At 45.0% G+C, this 19,635-nt stretch overlaps 1 protein-coding gene across 3 annotated transcripts in view; it reads right to left on the reverse strand.

Moving 5' to 3' along the window:
* Nucleotides 1-19,635, reverse strand: part of PDLIM1 (PDZ and LIM domain 1) — a 90,942-nt gene that overhangs the window by 41,512 nt on the left and 29,795 nt on the right. For all 3 annotated transcript variants that reach the window (XM_038409553.2, XM_038409548.2, XM_043518436.1), the window contains exon 3: nt 1,510-1,594. In XM_038409553.2, the coding sequence (XP_038265481.1) occupies nt 1,510-1,594 (85 nt within the window). The remainder of the gene's footprint in view (nt 1-1,509; nt 1,595-19,635) is intronic.

Raw genomic sequence — 19,635 nt, forward strand, 5'->3', positions numbered from 1 at the left:
TACAGACACAGTCCCTGCCCCTAACAGCTCATCATTGGCAAGTCATTTAGATAAGCTCTTCAGGGCAGCACCTAGAGCAGGGTTGGGCAAACATTTTGGCCAGAGGGCCATATCTGGGTATGGAAATTATATGGCAGCTATGAATGCTCACAAAATTGGGGCTTGGGGTGCAGGAGAAGGCTCCACCTGGGGGTGCAGGCTCTGGGGTGGGGCTGGGGATAAGGGGTTGAGGGTGCAGGAGGGTGCTCTTGGCTGGGACCAAGGGGTTTGAGGGCAGGAGGGGGATCAGGGCTGGGGTGCGGGAGGGGGTCAGGGGTGCAGGCTCTGGGTGACGCTGACCTCAAGCGGCTCCAGAAAGCAGTGGCATGTCCCCCATCCAGCTCCTACATGGAGGAATGGCCAGGCAGCTCTGCATGGTGCTACCCATGCAGCTCCCATTGGCTGTGGTTCCCGGCCAAGGGGAGCTACAGGGGCAAAGCTTGGGGCAGGGGTAGTGTGCGAAGCCCCCTGGCTGCCCCTACACATAGGAGCCGGGGATGGGAGAGAAGAACATGCCGCTACTTCCAGGAGCTGCAAGGAGCAGGGCAAGCCTCCAACCTCACTCCCGCTGGAGTGCCAGAGCAGGGCAAGCCCTGGACCCCTGCTCCCTCGTGGGAGCTGGAGGGCCGGATGCGGCCCCAGACTGTAGTTTTCCCACCCTGACCTAGAGCAATTCTGAGGCTATAGAATGATTACTGGGACCTAACAACATTCCAGGCTACGCCACCTGTTCCAAAGCTAGCCTGAGGCTGCTAGCTCCTTGAGGCAGGGCCTGTCTCTCTCACTAGGCCTGACGAGTGCCTAGCACATCCTGGGCAGTATGGCAAAAATGAGTACAAAGAGAAAACAAGGCTCTTTCTAAACCCAGCTCGTCATGCACCATATCAAGCCTTGTTAGAGCTCAGATGGCTACAACAGAGTTCAGAATAAGGACTAGCTCAGTCTCCCTCACAGAAATCATGGAACATTAGTAAAAAAGAAAAGGAGTACTTGTGGCACCTTAGAGACTAATTTATTTGAGCATAAGCTTTCGTGAACTACAGCTCACTTCATGCATCCGATGAAGTGAGCTGTAGCTCACGAAAGCTTATGCTCAAATAAATTAGTTAGTCTCTAAGGTGCCACAAGTACTCCTTTTCTTTTTGCGAATACAGACTAACACGGCTGCTACCCTGAAAACAGAACATTAGTGTTGGAAGAGACCTCAGGAGGTCATCTAGTCCACCCCCCGCTCAAAGGGGGACCAATCCCAACTAAATCAGCCTAGCCAGGGCTCTTGTGAAGCTGGGCCTTAAAAACCTAGCACTATCATAACTAGTCTGCTCGCTCTTTTAAGATTTGAGGCCATTGTTCCCACTGAAATCAACTGGAGTTAGAGGTGCTTCGCACTGCTGAGAATCAGGTCATATGCCACTCTGGGACAGGGCACAGTGAGGAAACAACAAATAGTGCAAGCCCATTATTACTTACCTGGGGTTCAGATGCCAGATTCATCTTGTATGGATTGGGCTTTCCCTCCTCTGTCACCAGAGGGGACCAGACTTTGGATTCTGTTCTGCAATACAGGAACGTTAACGATGGTTAATTTGATAGTTTTCTTCCCTGGGTTCAGTTATGGGGATTCAGTTAAATGGTTTTTAAACCATTCAGAAACAGGCATCTCCGCAACACCAGGGAAGGGCAAGGGCTGGAAAATATTCCACACAAAATACTGGAAAAGTCAACCTGCATGGGTGGATTGTGGTGGGGAGGAAGGAGAAAGAAAACTGTTAAAATTACAAGCTCTCCCCTTAAAATCCTAAGGGGTTTCCTTGTCCTGTTTACAGGCTAGGGGGCTCTGAAGGAAGCATGCAGTCTGTGTTCTCAGTCAATCTGCAGAGATTTAGCACAGAATGAGGCATGTCTCTGTTTTAGCCAGGGAACAGCTTGCTTTGTCTCGCTCTGTTTTTGGCTACAGTATGTTTTTCTGGAGTCTTAGAAGTAAAGTAATGTTACATTGCAACCTTCCAGCTAGACTACTTTATGTTTTTATTTCAATTCTCTGTGTATATACCACAAACATAACAAATTCAAGAACCATTTGCTAGTGGATCCTGTATTAAGTGACCAACTCCAAAGACTGACAAAAAAAGGTGGTCTAATAGAGGTGGGCTGAGAACTTTCCTTTAAAAGTGGGAGGGGAGCCTATAAAAGACTAGATCTTATTGACTTGATACTAAAAATGGGTTTTTATATAAAAAAACCCAAATATTTAAGACCCTTTGATATATGGCATTTTAGCATAAGAACATGAAGTGTTACATAGAACTGTACAAAGTGCAGAAACTCCTGCACATAAAGTCTCCTGATCTGATCATGTCCTGTGGTATTTTGCATTTAAAAAAAAAAAAAGAAAGAGAAAAACCAGCTCCTGGATTCAAGTGATTACATGAAGCTCCCAGCTTTCATTAAAATAAAAGGTAAGTTTCTAACCCTCATGGTTGGGGAGAAAAGCTTGAAAATGTGACACCACCACCCAAGGAAAATAAATACTCCAAATTCATTATTTTTTAAATTCACGTTTTTTGTGGGACTGACTCGTGATTTTTCAGTGCTTGAGGTTGCGAAGCAGTTCTGCCAACCAACCAACCAGCTAGGAGACGGTGCTACTGTGCCTGGACACAATTCTGGATAGCTGGAGTTGGGTGGGAGGGGTAAAACACTGTGAAATGGCTTGGGGACCTAGGTTGGGGTGATCCCTTATTAAGAGGGAGAGGGCTTACAAACACAGGCTCATTGTATAGAAGAGAGGAAGAGTTCTGATCCAGCTCTGAACGCATTTGCGTCAGACCCATCCCTAGCATGGTCACTACTAAGCTAATGAGCTGGGGATGTGATGAAGAAGCATTTCTGCCAACAGAAGTTGCTAGAATTTGCAATAACAACGGCCAGAAATCATTCCAGCAACACGTTGTAAACAGTAAGGGTACATTTACACTGCAACAACAGACCATTGGCATGGCTGAGTTTAGCCCCAAGAGCCGGGGCCAGCCAGTGGGGCTAAAAATTGCAGTGTAGACATTTGTGGTCGGGCAGGGGGAAGCACCACGAGGGGGATGGGCTCAGAGCCTGGGCTCCAGCCCAAGCCCTAATTTCTACACTGCTATTTTTAGCCCCACAGCCTGGGCCCCGTGAGCCCAGGTCAGTTGACCCAGGCTCTGAGACCGGTGTCATGGGTTTTTCATTGCAGTGTAGACATACCCCAAGTGCCTGATGGTGCGACCTTTATTTATGGGAGCAGTTCCTTTGCTTTAGTGTGATAACCCACATGAGTAAGGGCTGTTTGAGCCACTAGGAATAGCTGGGAGGCAGTACTATTCATGTATTTTCTTCAAGCACATATTGAATACACAGAGTACGTGTTATATCTCTATGCGGGCCTGCCCTAAATTCTAATCTTTTTGTATATAAAAAGAGTGTTACTGTTGAACGAACCGATGTCTCTCGAGGGCTTATAAAATGATTTGTCAGACTCCATCTGTGGATAGAGTGAGAACTGCAAGGACCAAGCGCACCCAGGGAGAAAGCCTGGAGAGTGGACCCAGTTATATGTATTTCCACCCACTAACTGTGGATTGACTGGATTATTTGCAAGTTCCCCCAAAACAGCCTGCAGTGCAAATAAAGATTAGGAACACAGTAGCCCCTAAGTTTTAAAAGATCTTAAAACATAGATTAAAGACAAACTAATGATTATAGCTCAGGACATAGTCATCCACGTTCCTGGGCCTGAGAAATCTTAAGCATGCCACATGAATTCTCTGTGCCTCAGCCTTCCCATCTGTAAAATGGAACATATTTAACTGCCCCATCAGGATGTTGTGAGGCTTACGTTTGTTAATGTTATATGTGGAATTCTTTTCTGAAAAATTTCCCCAATTTTTTAAAATTTAAAATTTTTGAAAACATTTTAAACATTTCTGTCAGATCAAGAACTGGTTTAAAAAAGGGGGAAATTGTGGCAATTTCACTGAGATTTTTCCAATTTTTACTCAAATTTGGAAATTCCACATGGCTGATAAACCCTTCTGAAGAGTTTTAAAAAAAATGTGTCCTGTTCTGACAGGAACCATTTTGCATTTGCAGTGGCAAACTACCTTTTAGCTACCTAATTGCCCAACCGCACCCACAAATTAGATCCTTGAGTACTGAAATAGGAGTATTTACACATGCAATTAATATAATGGTTGGGAACAAACCTCTTCAAAAATCAGGCCTTTAATCAGGGGTGCAAAAGAGAAGAGGGTCACAACCATTGCAGAGGAAATACCACTGACTTACACAAGGGATGAATTTGGCCCATATCATTTAATAAGCAGCTTCCCATTGCCATTCAGGTAAAAAAAAAAAAAAAATCTACAAGCTCACCACTCTTTCTCCTCCCTTAGTGATGGAGAACTCTCCTGGATATAGCATTTGCCTCCTGTTAATATCTATTGTACATGGAACATTAAACATTAGAAATCCAATACACTGGAAATGCCTTGTATAGAGAAGTAGAAAGTCAGTCGCATGTGCCAGTTTAGTGCAGTATGCAAACTGCAATCCAGGGAAAGAGAACCTCTTTCTACAAGACAGGGTAGTTAAAAAAAGACATTGTTCCATTGCAAGGGTCCATCTGTAGCACTAATAAATCACCACCTGGCTTATCTGAGAGACTTGGCTTTTAATGGGAGTTTCGGGCACCCAAAAAATACAGAATGAAGTTTGCTATACAGCCTGACCAAAATACAATCACCTCCAAGATAGAGGTTGGCAGTCATAGATTCATAGATACTAAGGTCAGAAGGGACCATTCTGATCATCTAGTCTGACCTCCTGCACAGCGCAGGCCACAGAATCTCACCCACCCACTCCTATGAAAAACCTCATCTATGTCTGAACTATTGAAGTCCTCAAATCATGGTTTAAAGACTTCAATAAGCGGAGACTCCTCCCTTAAGTGACCCATGCCCCATGCTACAGAGGAAGGCGAAAAACCTCCAGGGCCTCTCCAATCTGCCCTGGAGGAAAATTCCTTCCCGACCCCAAATATGGCAATCAGCTAAACCCTGAGCATATGGGCAAGATTCACCAGCCAGATACCCAGGAAAGAATTTTCTATAGTAACTCAGATCCCATCCATCTAATATCCCATCTCAGGGGATTTGGCCTATTTACCCTGAATATTTAAAGATCAATTACTTACCAAAATCCCATTATCCCATCATACCATCTCCTCCATAAACTTACCAAGTAGAATCTTAAAACCAGATAGATCTTCTGCCCCCACTGCTTCCCTTGGAAGGTTATTCCAAAACTTCACTCCTCTGATGGTTAAAAACCTTCGTCTGATTTCAAGTCTAAACTTCCTGGTGGCCAGTTTATACCCATTTGTTCTTGTGTCCACATTGGTGCTGAGCTGAAATAATTCCTCTCCCTCTCCTGTATTTATCCCTCTGATATATTTATAGAGAGCAATCATATCTCCCCTCAACCTTCTTTTAGTTAGGCTAAACAAGCCAAGCTCCTGAAGTCTCCTTTCATAAGACAAGTTTTCCATTCCTCGGATCATCCTAGTAGCCCTTCTCTGTACCTGCTCCAGTTTGAATTCATCCTTTTTAAACATGGGAGACCAGAACTGCACACAATATTCTAGGTGAGGTCTCACCAGTGCCTTGTATAACGGTACTAAAACCTCCTTATCCCTACTGGAAATGCCTCTCCTGATGCATCCCAAAACCACATTAGCTTTTTTCACAGCCATATCACATTGGCAGCTCATAGTCATCCTATGATCAACCAATACTCCAAGGTCCTTCTCCTCTTCCATTACTTCTAATTGATGCGTCCCCAACTTATAACTAAAATTCTTGTTATTAATCCCTAAATGCATAACCTTACACTTCTCACTATTAAATTGCATCCTATTACTATTACTCCAGTTTACAAGGTCATCCAGATCCTCCTGTATAATATCCCGATCCTTCTCCGAATTGGCAATACCTCCCAGCTTTGTATCATCTGCAAACTTTATTAGCACTCTCCCACTTTTTGTGCCAAGGTCAGTAATAAAAAGATTAAATAAGATTGGTCCCAAAACCGATCCCTGAGGAACTCCACTGGTAACCTCCCTCCAACCTGACAGTTCGCCTTTCAGTAGGACCTGTTGCAGTCTCCCCTTTAACCAATTCCTTATCCACCTTTTGATGTTCATACTGATCCCCATCTTCTCCAATTTAACTAATAATTCCCCATGTGGCACGGTATCAAACGCCTTACTGAAATCTAGGTAAATTAGATCCACTGCATTTCCTTTATCTAAAAAGTCTGTTACTTTTTCAAAAAAGGAGATTAGGTTGGTTTGGCATGATCTACCTTTTGTAAAACCATGTTGTATTTTGTCCCATTTACCATTGACTTCAATGTCCTTAACTAATTTCTCCCTCAAAATTTTTTCCAGGACCTTGCATACTACAGATGTCAAACTAACTGGCCTGTAGTTACCCGGATCACTTTTTTTCCTTTTCTTAAAAATAGGAACTATATTAGCAATTCTCCAATCATTCGGTACTATTCCTGAGTTTACAGATTCATTAAAAATTCTTGCTAATGGACTTGCAATTTCAGGTGCCAATTCCTTTAATATTCTTGGATGAAGATTATCTGGGCCCCCCGATTTAGTCCCATTAAGCTGTTTCAGTTTTGCTTCTACCTCTGATATGGTAATATCTACCTCTATATCCTCCTTCCCATTTGTCATGCTACCATTATCCCCAAGATCCTCTTTAGCCTTATTAAAGACAGAGGCAAAGTATTTGTTTAGATATTGGGCCATGCCTAGATTATCTTTAACCTCCACTCCATCCTCAGTGTTAAGCGGCCCCACTTCTTCCTTCTTAGTTTTCTTCTTATTTATATGGCTATAGAACCTTTTACTATTGGTTTTAATTCCCTTTGCAAGGTCCAACTCTACTCGACTTTTAGCCTGTCTCACTTTATCCCTACATGTTCTGACCTCAATTAGGTAGCTTTCCTTGCTGATCCCTCCCTTCTTCTTAATCACCTCTCTAAGATGCTTGCTCATCCAGCTTGGTCTACAACTCCTTCCTATGAATTTTTTCCCCTTTCTTGGGATACAGGCTTCCAATAGCTTCTGCAGTTTTGATTTAAAGTAATCCCAGGCCTCCTCTACCTTTAGATCCATAAGTTCTTCAGTCCAATCCACTTCCCTAACTAATTTCCTTAATTTTTGAAAGTCAGCCCTTTTGAAATCAAAAACCCTAGTTGCAGATTTATTTTTGTTAATCCTTCCATTTAGTTTGAACTGAATTAGCTCATGATCACTTGAGCCAAGATTGTCCCCTACAACCATTTCTTCTATGAGGTCCTCGCTACTCACCAAAATTAAATCTAAAATGGCATCCCCTCTAGTCGGTTCAGCAACTACTTGATAAAGGAATCCATCAGCTATCGCATCTAGGAAAATCTGAGTCCTATTACTACTACTAGCACTGGTCCTCCAGTCTATATCTGGGAAGTTAAAGTCTCCCATGATCACGCAGTTTCCATTAGTATTTACTTTATTAAAGACATTAAAAAGGGCTCTATCCATATCCAAATTAGATCCCGGAGGTCTATAGCACACCCCAAGCACTATCGTAGGAGAGGCTTTACTAGTTTTCTTCCCCAATGTAATTTTTGCCCAGACGGACTCCGTCTTATCCATTGCATCGCTTCTTATTTCTTTACATTCTACCTCATCATTGATATACAATGCTACTCCACCACCTTTACCTTTGTTTCTGTCTTTCCTAAAGAGCATACACCCTTCAATACCTGTAGTCCAGTCATGACTACTATTCCACCACGTTTCTGTTATCCCTATAATATCTGGTTTCACTTCCTGCACCAGTAGCTCTAGTTCCTCCATTTTGTTACCTAGGCTCCTCGCATTGGTGTATAAACATCTTAATTTTTGCTGTTTGGCCTCGCTCATTTTGTACCCTATTAGGCACAGTCATTCTACAGCTAGTATCCACACCGCCCTCGCTCCTTATATACATTCTCCTACCCACAGCTGTATCCTTTCTTACTTCGTCTTCTTCCCTCTCAATGCTAAAATCTGGCGTGGAGATTTCCTGGACATCTCCCATCCTTCTCCCCCTAATTCCTAGTTTAAAGCTCTCTTTATCAGTTGTGCCAGCCTCGATCCTAGAAGTCTATTTCCTTCCCTACTCAGATGAAGTCCATCCCTCTGAAGTCTATGTTACTCTGAAACCAGAAGTAACTTTGGTATTAAAGATGTAAACTACTTTACGCAACTATCAGATCTGCCTTCATATTAAAGAGAAAACATTTTGGTTTCCATGTCTGCAACCATCCCAATTTGTCACTGGATATAAATATTAACAGCAAGGTCACCCCCAGCTTTACTTTCTATCCAAGTTAAAAGTTATCCAAACAAAAAGGTTAAATAGTTAACATTTTTATCCCCTTGTGGCCAGTGAGGATAAAGTTTCCCTTTGTCTTTGCAACAGCTGCTACAAAATCCTTCTGTCAATCACTCAGTGAGCAATTCACAGCACCAGATAAGGAGTGAAGAGGAGAGAATTTAGCACTAACAGGTTTTAAAGAGTGAATTCTTCTAACAGATTTAAGCGAAGGCCCTCTCCAGCTACCCACTAGACAGTATATAAATAAAGTCTATAAAGTTGAATGACTGGTTAGATTAGTAATAGGCAACAAGAGCCTCTCCCTAATAAGTAAAAACAACTAGGAGTCCTTGTGGCACCTTAGAGATTAACAAATTTATTTGGGCATAAGCTTCTGTGGGCTAGAACCCACTTCATCAGATGCATGGAATGAAAAATTAAGTAGGCAGGTATAAATATACAGCACATGAAAAGATGGGAGAGGGGCAGATTTACATTTTCACTTCAAACCCTGGGCTGAAAGTGACCAAGTAAAATCTCAAAGAAATAACCAAAGTGCAAACACAAGAAAGTTCCTGGCACAGTACAAGACTTAATACAGCTGTCCTGTCCCTTTCTGGGGTGGAAGCTGAGTGTATGAGAAGACAGAAGATACTCTCCCTCTCAAACATTTTTATAAGGGAGGTTTAACAAGCTGTGAAAGGTGCTGGTTTGATGGGTAAGCATAGTCACCTTCAGGGTATGATGTAAGCCTGTTTAACCAGGCTTTCAACCGGCATCATGGCAAAGTGTGAGCCCCAGGGTACAGATATGAGACAGTAACTTTGGAGTCATTCATTGTATGGCTGACTCACTGTCGCACATAGATGCTATTTAAATACTGGACCCAATCTGCAGCCAGCTAGGACTCCAGGGGCATCATGAAGCTGTGCAATATGGCTGTCTGGAACTTCGTGGAGGCAGTGGGGCTAGAACAGTCTTCTTTCTCTAAAAGCACAGGCCTTTACCACATGACTGAAAAGGTACCACTCCATTAGCTGTTAGCAATCTAGAGCCTATAACAGAGTTGAGCTGATTCTATCCAGAAATTCACACACTTGCCATTCATTACAATACCCATGTATTAAATACATCTGACTGTTCAGACTTCCATGGTTTTTCCATTGGTCACCTAGACAGATCACTATTTTCACATGAAGGAAAGAGGCCATGAAACAGGGCAAACCCCAAACTTGACTGGCAAATGGTTTTGACTGCAGCAATCATTAGTAAATTTCACACAGGAGTGCTGCCTAACACAGAGCAAGTCCCAGAAAGCAACAAAGAGCTCTTCCTGGGCTCCAGAGCTGCTTCTGAGGATTAGACAATCAGCATGCCCATATATAGACATGCACTAAGCATCAGTCTTTTCCCAGGGCCAAGAGAATTATTAGTAAGATGACAGGGCTGGAAAATTCCTGCTGGCAAGACAGCACAAGGCAAAGTTAAGTGAGTCAACAGAATTCACAGGGATCTGTTCTTAGAACACACATTCTACTCTATTATGACATCACACAACCAGTCCTCACCAGTCCAAACTAATCAGTGCCTCCGGTAGCAAGTGTATGGTTTAACCTGCATGACACTGAACAGTTAAATCTTTTTTTATCCCCCACCCTTCCTTCCCATAATATATGACGGTGTTTGGGTTATTGCATTTTTCACTTTTGTTGTAATATAACCTGGTAGGAGACCATATTTCCCTGTGCTTTTGGCAACTTAAGAGAACGAATGCACAGCTTCATTCCTTGGCACCAGTTCTGCTAGAGTAACAGACTGTTTTTCAAACTAAAAAGGTCTGATAAGAATGTACATGCTGGTATCAGAGCCATGAAAGGGCAGTTAGAAATTTGATGAAGGAGATGGTGAGAGCAGGAAGAGAGGTTACATAGTTGTATTCCTTTCTGCAAATATTGCCATACTTTTGCAACCCACACATGCTTTCAGCACAGTGGAGAGAGGATTACTCAGAGAAAAAAAAATATTTTTTGAAAGAGACATGCAAAATGTTGCCTTTTGGTTGCTCCTGGTTACATACCAGCATGGCACTATGGGTCAAAACTTCTTGTTTGCTCAGTCATATTGTGAGAGCCAAGGACATCACAATTAACACCAACTCGAGACAGCCAGCAAAAAAAGCTTTTGTCTGGATCATCCAAATACATTCTATGTGTATCTATTCTAGAGCCACACAGAAAGCTTGTGTATTTGGCTTGGGTCAAATTCAACAGGTGCATCTGCACTGTAGCTAGAGGAGTTGAGTGATTAATTTGGCTGTATGAGAATTTGGCTATTTTCCTTGGGTTTTCCCTTCCTTGAGTGTTCTGTCTGTTGGTCCTACTGAATCTTTTCCTATCACCAATGACTCCCAACATACTCCGAGTTCCCAGTGTCCTAGTGGCGCTTTCCTATCTGCCACTTCTCTCCTGCTTCTCATACCCTTAAAGGAAAAATTGCATGCTCGTTTTGATCATATACAGCTGGGAAAAGATATTTTGCTTTGCCCAAGAATCCCAATTTAAAAAAAGAAGGAGCACAAACCCTAATTAAAACAGGACAAGAGTTCAGATCAAAGAGTCCAGTGCCAGAGCCAAAACTTCATCTCTCCAAAGGACAGAGCAGGCGCAAAACCCTGTTTGTGAAACTCCTGAACTTGGTGATAAGAATCTGGGTGGAGAATCTAAACTTTCCGAAGTCTGGAAAGGGTCTTTGGTTCAAGCTCCGAATCCTGATCTGAAAACAGATTTGATCCAGGATTTTGGTTTTGGGGTCATTCTCTCTACTCAATAAAGGGCAGCACCTCTGGATTCTGAAATAAATATGGAGCCAGAGGGGGAATTTGGGGATGGAGGCAATAAGGACTGCACTTGCTTATATATGTAGTAAGATGGAACAGTCTTGAGTCTGCTGGAGAATGCCAGCTCCTATAGATTAGGGATTTTGTTTTCTTTGTTTTTGATTATGAAAGAAGCATGAGACATGGAGCTTGATAGGCCACCACTGAAGACAATGGGAGCTTTAGCAGTGACTTAGAAGAGAACTTTACTTTTATACTTGGGAACTGCTTTTTAAAATCCTCTCCCACCTGAACTGGACAAAAGTACAGTGAATGAATGAATGAACTGAAATGCTAACAGGCATAAACTCTCTGCTAGTCACACTAATCTAAGTAGGAATTCAGCATGTGTGTCAACATTCTGGAGCTACCACACTCAAATGGCAGAACACAGAACCCTCCAAAGGGTGTTGTCATGTCAATGAGCAAAACAGCAGGCAGTGCATTCAGAAGAGCATACTCAGCAGACCAAATTCATGTTTAGTGTTAACTCCTCAGAAGTTAGTGGACATCCATCTCAGCTGAATTTTCCCCATTGGGTGAGAACAAAACATGCATGTTTTTTTAGTCAGTAATTTCATCCACTCCCACAAGCTGTTATCCTGCCTACAATCTGATCTGAATATTTTTGAGCTATTACCATCATTAAGGAAAATACCGAAACAGGAAACATCGGAATGCTGTTGATATTCATAATCAAGTACAGAGCACAAACAGCATTTCCTTTACAAGAACCGCTCATGTCCATCCAACTCTCTACGTTTACACTATTTTTAAACAGTCAGAGGCACATGCAAGGCTAGGGGAACTTCAGCCACACAACTCCCATTAAAATAAGTTGGTCGCATGGGTAACCAGAGAGAGACACTCATTTGTAAGGTTAGGAATAAACTTGCATGATACCTTCATGGCTTTTGGAAGCTTATTAATATCATGAAGATCATGAATCAGTGTTCCATCCAGCTCTCCACTTCATATAATGGAGATCCTCACCTATCTCGTGATGTATGCAGTTCCCCTTACCATAAAGAAAAGGAGTACTTGTGGCACCTTAGAGACTAACAAATTTGAGCATAAGCTTTCATGAGCTACAGCTCACTTCATCGGATGCAGCTCACAAAAGCTTATGCTCAAATAAATTTGTTAGTCTAAGGTGCCACAAGTACTCCTTTTCTTTTTGCGAATACAGACTAACATGGCTGCTACTGTGAAACCCCTTACCATAGTATCTGAGTACCTAGCTCTGTAAATTGGATTCAAACCCATGATCTGGATTCAAACCCACAATTGTAAAAATCACAAACTAGAACATGATTGTAACATCATTAACACTGGACCTAAACCACGGGACAGTTTCCTCTCCTAATCTTGGGTTCTCAGAATGTTTTGTAGACCTCAGGAACCACACTGGGCTCCAGATTATCATTTTAAAATTATTTAGGTCTAAAAATTAAGATTCCTAGATTTTATGCTCTCACAAGATGCATGGTGTTACTGCTCTTGGTACATGGAGAATATGAAGATGCAGCTTAGCACATTGGCCCTGGCCCTGCACCTTCTTCCAGCCTCATACAATGTATTGTATTGTAGCTTAAGTCCTCAAAGACAATCTCAGAAAAGATAGATCACATCAACTTCAAAGCAACTCATTTACACATAACAGAAATGGTATGAAATGAAGTACTCAGGGCTAAATCCTGAATTTTCACACGTAACATGGCCACCTGACTACGAGGAACTAGACAAATGAGCCTCATTTCATATAGGCCATCAAATACTTACATGGTTTGCTACCACTGATATGAGCTGGTTACTCAGAGGTGAAAGGCTCTATGCTCTATTAACCCAGGTTGAGATGATTTTTTTGGTCACCACTCGTCTCCTTCCTGTAGTCCTCCTTGCCAGCAGTTCTCAACCAGAGTCAGATGGGGCAACAGTCCAGTGCCCCATAGGGCGAAAGCCCCTCCCCCCATGGCTGAAGCCAGGAGCCTCGCCTCACCTTCCTCCCCCACCAGGCCCTGGAATTTTTATAGCTTGTTTAGAGGAGTGGGGGGGCCCTAAAAGAAAAACATGGAGAACCCCTGGTCTACACCACATTCCATCGGGTATCTGAGAATGTGGAAAAACAAGCATAAAACAGTTTCCTACCTCTCACAACTGTTGTTCTTCGAGATGTGTTGCTCACGTGCCTTCCATCTCAGGGGTGCGTACTCGCCACATGCACCAGAACCGGAAGCTTTTCCCCCAGTGGTATCCCATAGGGCTGGCTTTGGTGCCCTCTGGAATCATGCGAGTATGTGCTGGTATAAGGGACACCACTGGCTTGCACCTTTCAGTTCCTTCTTGCCAGAACTCCAACAGAGGGGAAGAAGGGTGGGTCATGGAATGGACATGAGCAACACATCTCAAAGAGCAACAGTTACGAGAGCTAGGGAACCATTTTTCTTCGAGTGCTTGCTCATGTCCATTCCATGTCAGGTGACTCACAAGCAGTGCCGCTGGAGGTGAGCAGGAGTTTATGGACGCGTCAATTGTAATACCGCTCTGCCGAAGCCAGCATCGTCTTGGGCCTGCTGAGTGATGGCATAGTGGGTCATGAAGATATGGGAAGAGAACAATGTCGCGGCCCTGCAGAAGTCCTGGATTGGGATGCGTGCCAGGAAAGCTGATGATGATGATGCTGTGCTCTTGTTGAATGAGCTGTCACTATCGGTGGAGACGCAGCTTTTGCCTGCTCGTAGCAGGTATGGATATAGCTGGTTATCCAGGATGAACTTTTTTGAGAGGACACCCGGTACTCCCTGTCAGCCATGGCAATGAAAAGCTTAGTAGACCTGTGGAAGGGTTTGGTTCGCTCAAGGTAGAAGGCCAGGGGATGTGTGATGTTGAGAGTATGCAGACGCCTCTCCTCGTTGGAATTGTGTGGCTTTGGAAAGAACACTGGTGGGAGGGATAGCTCAGTGATTTGAGCATTGGCCTGCTAAACCCAGGATTGTGAATTTAATCCTTGAGGGGGCCATTTAGGAATCTGGAGCAAAAATTGGGGATTGGTCCTGCTTTCAGCAGGGGGGCTGGACAAGATGATCTCCTGAGGTCCCTTCCAACCCTGATATTCTATGATTCTAAGATAACCTGATTGACAAGGAACTGCGATAACACCTTTGGCATGAAGGCTGGGTGGGGATGCAGCTGGACTTTGGCCGTGTAGAACACCGTATATGGGGGTTCTGAGGATAGAGCATTGATCTTGGAGACTCATCTCGTGAGTGTCACAGGGTCCCGCAGGCTTTCTCCCTCTTGAGCCTGCGCCCTGTGTTTAGGCTGATATAATAAAGAATCTTCCATGCCTTCTTTTCCTGCATCACCCAAATGTCTTTATTTACAGTGTTCGTGCAGTTCCTAGATCCTCCAACAGCGAGTGCTCCCCAGGGTCTCCTGGCTTTTGAGGCTTCCTTCTTTGGTAAGGAGACAGCAATACCACCCTCCTGTCTCCTCCCAGGCCAGCCTCCTCACTGAGGTTTGCCCAGGGCTTCTATAACCCTCTCAAGCCTCAGCCCAGCTGTCACTACTTAGCTCAGCATGTTCCTCTGAGCCAGTCCTCATTAGGGCTTGCAGCTGCCAGAGAGCAGGCTGCAGCCAGCATTTTGGCAGGGCCTTAAAAGGGTTTACCCCTGCCTGCCACAGATGGCTACAAGGAAGGCAACCTTCCACAATTGATGTAGGAGAGAGCAGGAAGCCAAGGGCTCAAAGGGAGGACCGGGAGAAAGCGGTAGACATGGTATATCTTGACTTTAGTAAGGCTCTCGATACTGTCTTGCATGACATTCTCAAACAAACTAGGAAAATATAATCTAGATGGACCTACTATAAGGTGGGTGCATAACTGGTTGGATAACCATTTCTAGAGAGTAGGTATCAGTGGTTCACAGTCAAGCTGGAAGGGCATATCAAGTGGGTCCCACAGTGATCAGTTCTGGCTACGGTTTTGTTCAATATCTTCATCAATGATTTAGATAATGGCATAGAGCGGGGCGGGCAAACTTTTTGGCCGGAAGGCCACATCGGGTAGCTCCCCAAACAGCCAGGTGTGGCCTGGCCCCCCCCCATCCAACCCCCTGCCTCACTTCTCACCCCAACGCCTGCCCGCCCGCCCCCCCCCCCCCCGGGACCCCTGCCCCATCCAAACCTCCCCTGTTCCCTGTCCGCTGATGGCTACCCCAGGACCCCTGCCCCATCCACCCCTCCCTGTCTCCTGACAGCTCCTGGACCCTCCGCCCTGCCACCCCATCCAACCCCCCTTCCTTCCTGACTCGCCCCCCGGGACCCCCGGCCCCATTCAACCCCCGTACCCCGCCCTCTGATCACCTTGACCCCCTGACCACACCCACACCCCCTGACCACCAAGTCCTCTATCCAACTCCCCCTGCTCCCTGCCCCCTTACCGTGCTGCCTGGAGCATCAGTGGCTGGCGGTGCTACAGCCGCACTGACCAGAGCACCAGGACATGCAGCCGTGTCACCCGGCTGGAGCCAGCCATGCCACCACGCAGCACAGAGCACCGGGTCAGGCTGTGGCTCTGCAGCTGCGCTGCACAGCACAGCAAGAGCTCGCAGCCCCACCACCCAGAGCATTGCACTGGCGGTGCAGTAGGCTGAGGCTGCAGGGGAGGGGGAACAGCATGGGAGGGGCCAGGGGCTAGCCTCCCGGGCCAGGAGCTCAGGGGCCAAGCAGAACAGTCCTGCAGGCTGGATGTGGCCCGCGGGCCGTAGTTTGCCCACCTCTGGCATAGAGAGTACACATATAAAGTTTATGGATGAGACCAAGCTGGGAGGGGTTGCAAGAGCTTTGGAGGACAGGATTAAAATGAAGTAAATAGGATGAAATTCAATAAGGACAAATACAAAGTACAAATACAAAGGAACAATCAATTGTACACTTGTAAAATGGGAAATGACTGCCTAGGAAGGAGTACTGCAGAAAGGGATCTGGGAGTCATAGTGGATCACAAGCTAAATATGTCAATATGTATTAGCAGGAGTGTTGTAAGCAAGACACTAAGAAGTAATTCTTCAGCTGAGACTTTATCAGCACAGAGAGGAGCAGAAGTACTGTGTCCAGTTTGGGGCATCACATTTCAGGAAAGATGTGGACAAACTGGAGAAAGTCCAGAGGAGAGGAGAGCAACAAAAATGATTAAAGGTCTAGAAAACGTGACCTATGAGGGAAGATTGAAAAAACTGGGTTTGTTTAGTCTGGAGAAGAGAAGACTGAGGGGGGACCTGATAACAGTTTTCAAGTATGTAAAAGGCTATTACAAGAAGGAGGCTGAAAAATTGTTCTCATTAACCTCTGAGGATAGGAGAAAAAGCACTGGGCTTAAATTGCAGCAAGAGAGGTTTAAGTTGGACATTAGGAAAAAGCTTGCTGTCAGGGTAGCTAAGCACCGGAACAAATTGCCTATGGCAACTGTGGAATCTCCATCATTGGAGATTTTTAAAAACAGGTTAGACAAACACCTGTCAGGGATGATCTAGTTATTACTTAGTCCTGCCTTGAGTGCAGGGGACTGGACTAGATGACCTACTGAGGTCCTTTCCAGTCCTACACGTCTATGATTCTATCAGCTTGGACAGTATGATGTTGAATATCAAAGAAAGGTTTCTGCAATTCCCCTGGCCTTCAGGACACACAATCTCAGCACTGTCAGTAATCAGTGGTGGATTACTGCACAGGGCAATGAGGTCTGTGCCCAGGGGCCCTGGCCAATTTGGGGGCCCCTGCAGGAGCGCTAGGACTCTCGCTCTGTCCTGTGCTTCTCCCTCCTCCCCCCACCGCCATGGGCCTGCTGCCCTGCTCCTTCTCTTCCCTCTGTGGCCCTGCTCGCTAGCCAGGCCAGAAGCCAGTGTCAAGCTGTGTATGGTTAGGTAAGCATACTCCCCCCCCCCGCCCCTTCCCCGTTGCGTGGAGCTGGCCCAAACCCCTCATCCTTCCCTCCCCCCAGAGGTGGGGTCTTGGGGGGAAGGGGAGGGGCAGAGGTTAGGGCCCCGTGTGTTGGGGGGGGGGGGGAAGAGGAGAAATGTTATTTGGGCCCAAGGCCCCTCTGTCAGTAATACCCTTATATAGCCTATGAGGCATCATAGTAATAGTCCTGCTGATCCACAACTTAAATTTATACTAACTATTAACGCTTCATTAGGGCTTATGGAGCTGAACCTAACCCTGAAGATCCTACTTGTTTCCAGAAGAGCATTCTGATAATGGGCTTTTGGTTCTCTATTTTTGAACAGCTCCCTCCCCATGAAGGAACATAGCCGAGGAATTATTCCAGCTTTCTGCTCCATGCACCCTATGAATAGCTTTGAAGGCATGGGCAGTCACTGGCTTTCATTCTCCTATTTGTCTCACGGCTTGGTGGAATACTTCTGCACACCTGACTGCAGTTACCTTCTTTGCTTGCAGAGAAGTCATCTGGGATTAACAACAGTCTCCTTACCAAATGTATTATCTATTCCCATTTCCATTTAGTAGTCCCTGTGGATAGTTTTTAAGGGCTTGTTTTCTGCTAGTTTGACACTTCAGAAAAAGAAGTGAGTGAAGTATCTTTTGCCCCACAAACACCATTCATTAAGTCATTATGGCAGTTTCTTCCAGAAGCAAAAGCCCAGAGAAGCCCTTACAGGAAGAGTTCATCTTAACACACTGTTTTCCATCTTCCTTTCTTTTCATTCTGTACAAAGGAACAAACACTCTCTGAACAGGCCGGGATCATGAATGACAGGGACTAGACACCACAGATGGAGCTAGGAGCTCCTAAGCTCCATCCCTGCCATCAATTTATGGACAGAGTTTGGACAAGTCAATGGTGAGCAAGGGTTTCCTCTCCCACAGAAAGCCTTCCAGTGGCCAAGCACATTGTATCCACCATACCGAGTGTTCTTGATGCCCTGTCCAGCACAGTCATAGGACTACTGGGCCAGTCATCTCAGCCAGCAGAGCTATTGCACACAGTGAACAGGATCCTCAAACCATTCTGCTTAGATCAGGGACCAGACCCAAGCATCGGATGATGTGAAGAGTTGTCAGCATAATTCATTGTTTGGATCAACTGGATACGTATGGCGCTAACTAGAAAAGAAAATTCCACCCTGGACCTGTTTGTATTACTCTTGGTAGCTTCAGTTTCCAAAAATGCCTTCTTCCACCTCCAGCTCGCTAGAAAACTTCATCCTATCCTCCCAGAAGAAAACCTGGCCACAGTGATCTATGCATTCATTACCTCGAGGCTGGATTACTGTAGCTGAAGCATGACTGTGAAGATGATGCACAGACTATCTGCTCATCTTCTCTATGAATTAGGGCGCCATGAGCACATCATGCCTGGACTCAAGTCCCTCAACTGGCCCCCAGGAAGCTTCTGATGCCAGTTTAAGGCCTTGGTCTTGATTTTCAAAGCAATTCATAGATCAAGCCCCAGCTACATCAAAGACCAAATTTCTATCTATGAACAAGTGCAATAGCCATGCTCCTCTGGGGCAATGCAGACCACAAATCCAAGGGTGAAGCATGTAAGAGCTGGGGACAAAGCCTTCTTTGTTTAACGGATCCAGCTATGGAACAATCTACAAGAGGAGATCAGTCAAATCCAGAATGTGACTGTCTTTAGGAAACATTGAACAACCTTCCTCGAGAGCCTTTCCACCATACAAGCACCCCTTCTATTTCTGAGTTCCTACAAACACCACCCTTAAAAAACCCCACAAGCCCCACCCCGAAGCAGAGCTTTGACCCTGGAAAGCGATAGGTGCCAGAGATTTTATGAAGTCCTTTTGCTTTGCTATTTTACTTTGCTATTGTTACTGATTTTATGTGGAAGGTGCTCAGATGCTACAGTGATGGGTGGGGTAATATAAAGCCCTAAGATGGACAGACAGAGATCTCCCTCCCCCTCACATTTCTTACCAATCCCAGAGCTCATTTTGGCATATGGCACTAATTTCCTGAGCATATCAGCACAATAGAAGATGGTGTCTCATTGAGCATTTGGTGATGCTATGTATGGAGAGCGCACTGCAAAACTAAGTTGGATTATATTCATTCAGAGCCACTGCCCAGCTCTGCATGCCTGCTCAGCTGGTTAGAATTATTCTGCTGGGCTGCTTCCCTGCCCTGCTCTAATGAAATGCACAAAGGGCAGCCATAAAGTAAATGACTTGCTGATTAACATTAGCACACACATTTAACAGACTAAATGATCTGTAAGGGTGCTCT

This window comes from Dermochelys coriacea, chromosome 7 (assembly GCF_009764565.3).
Source record: "Dermochelys coriacea isolate rDerCor1 chromosome 7, rDerCor1.pri.v4, whole genome shotgun sequence".
Lineage (NCBI taxonomy): Eukaryota > Metazoa > Chordata > Testudines > Dermochelyidae > Dermochelys > Dermochelys coriacea.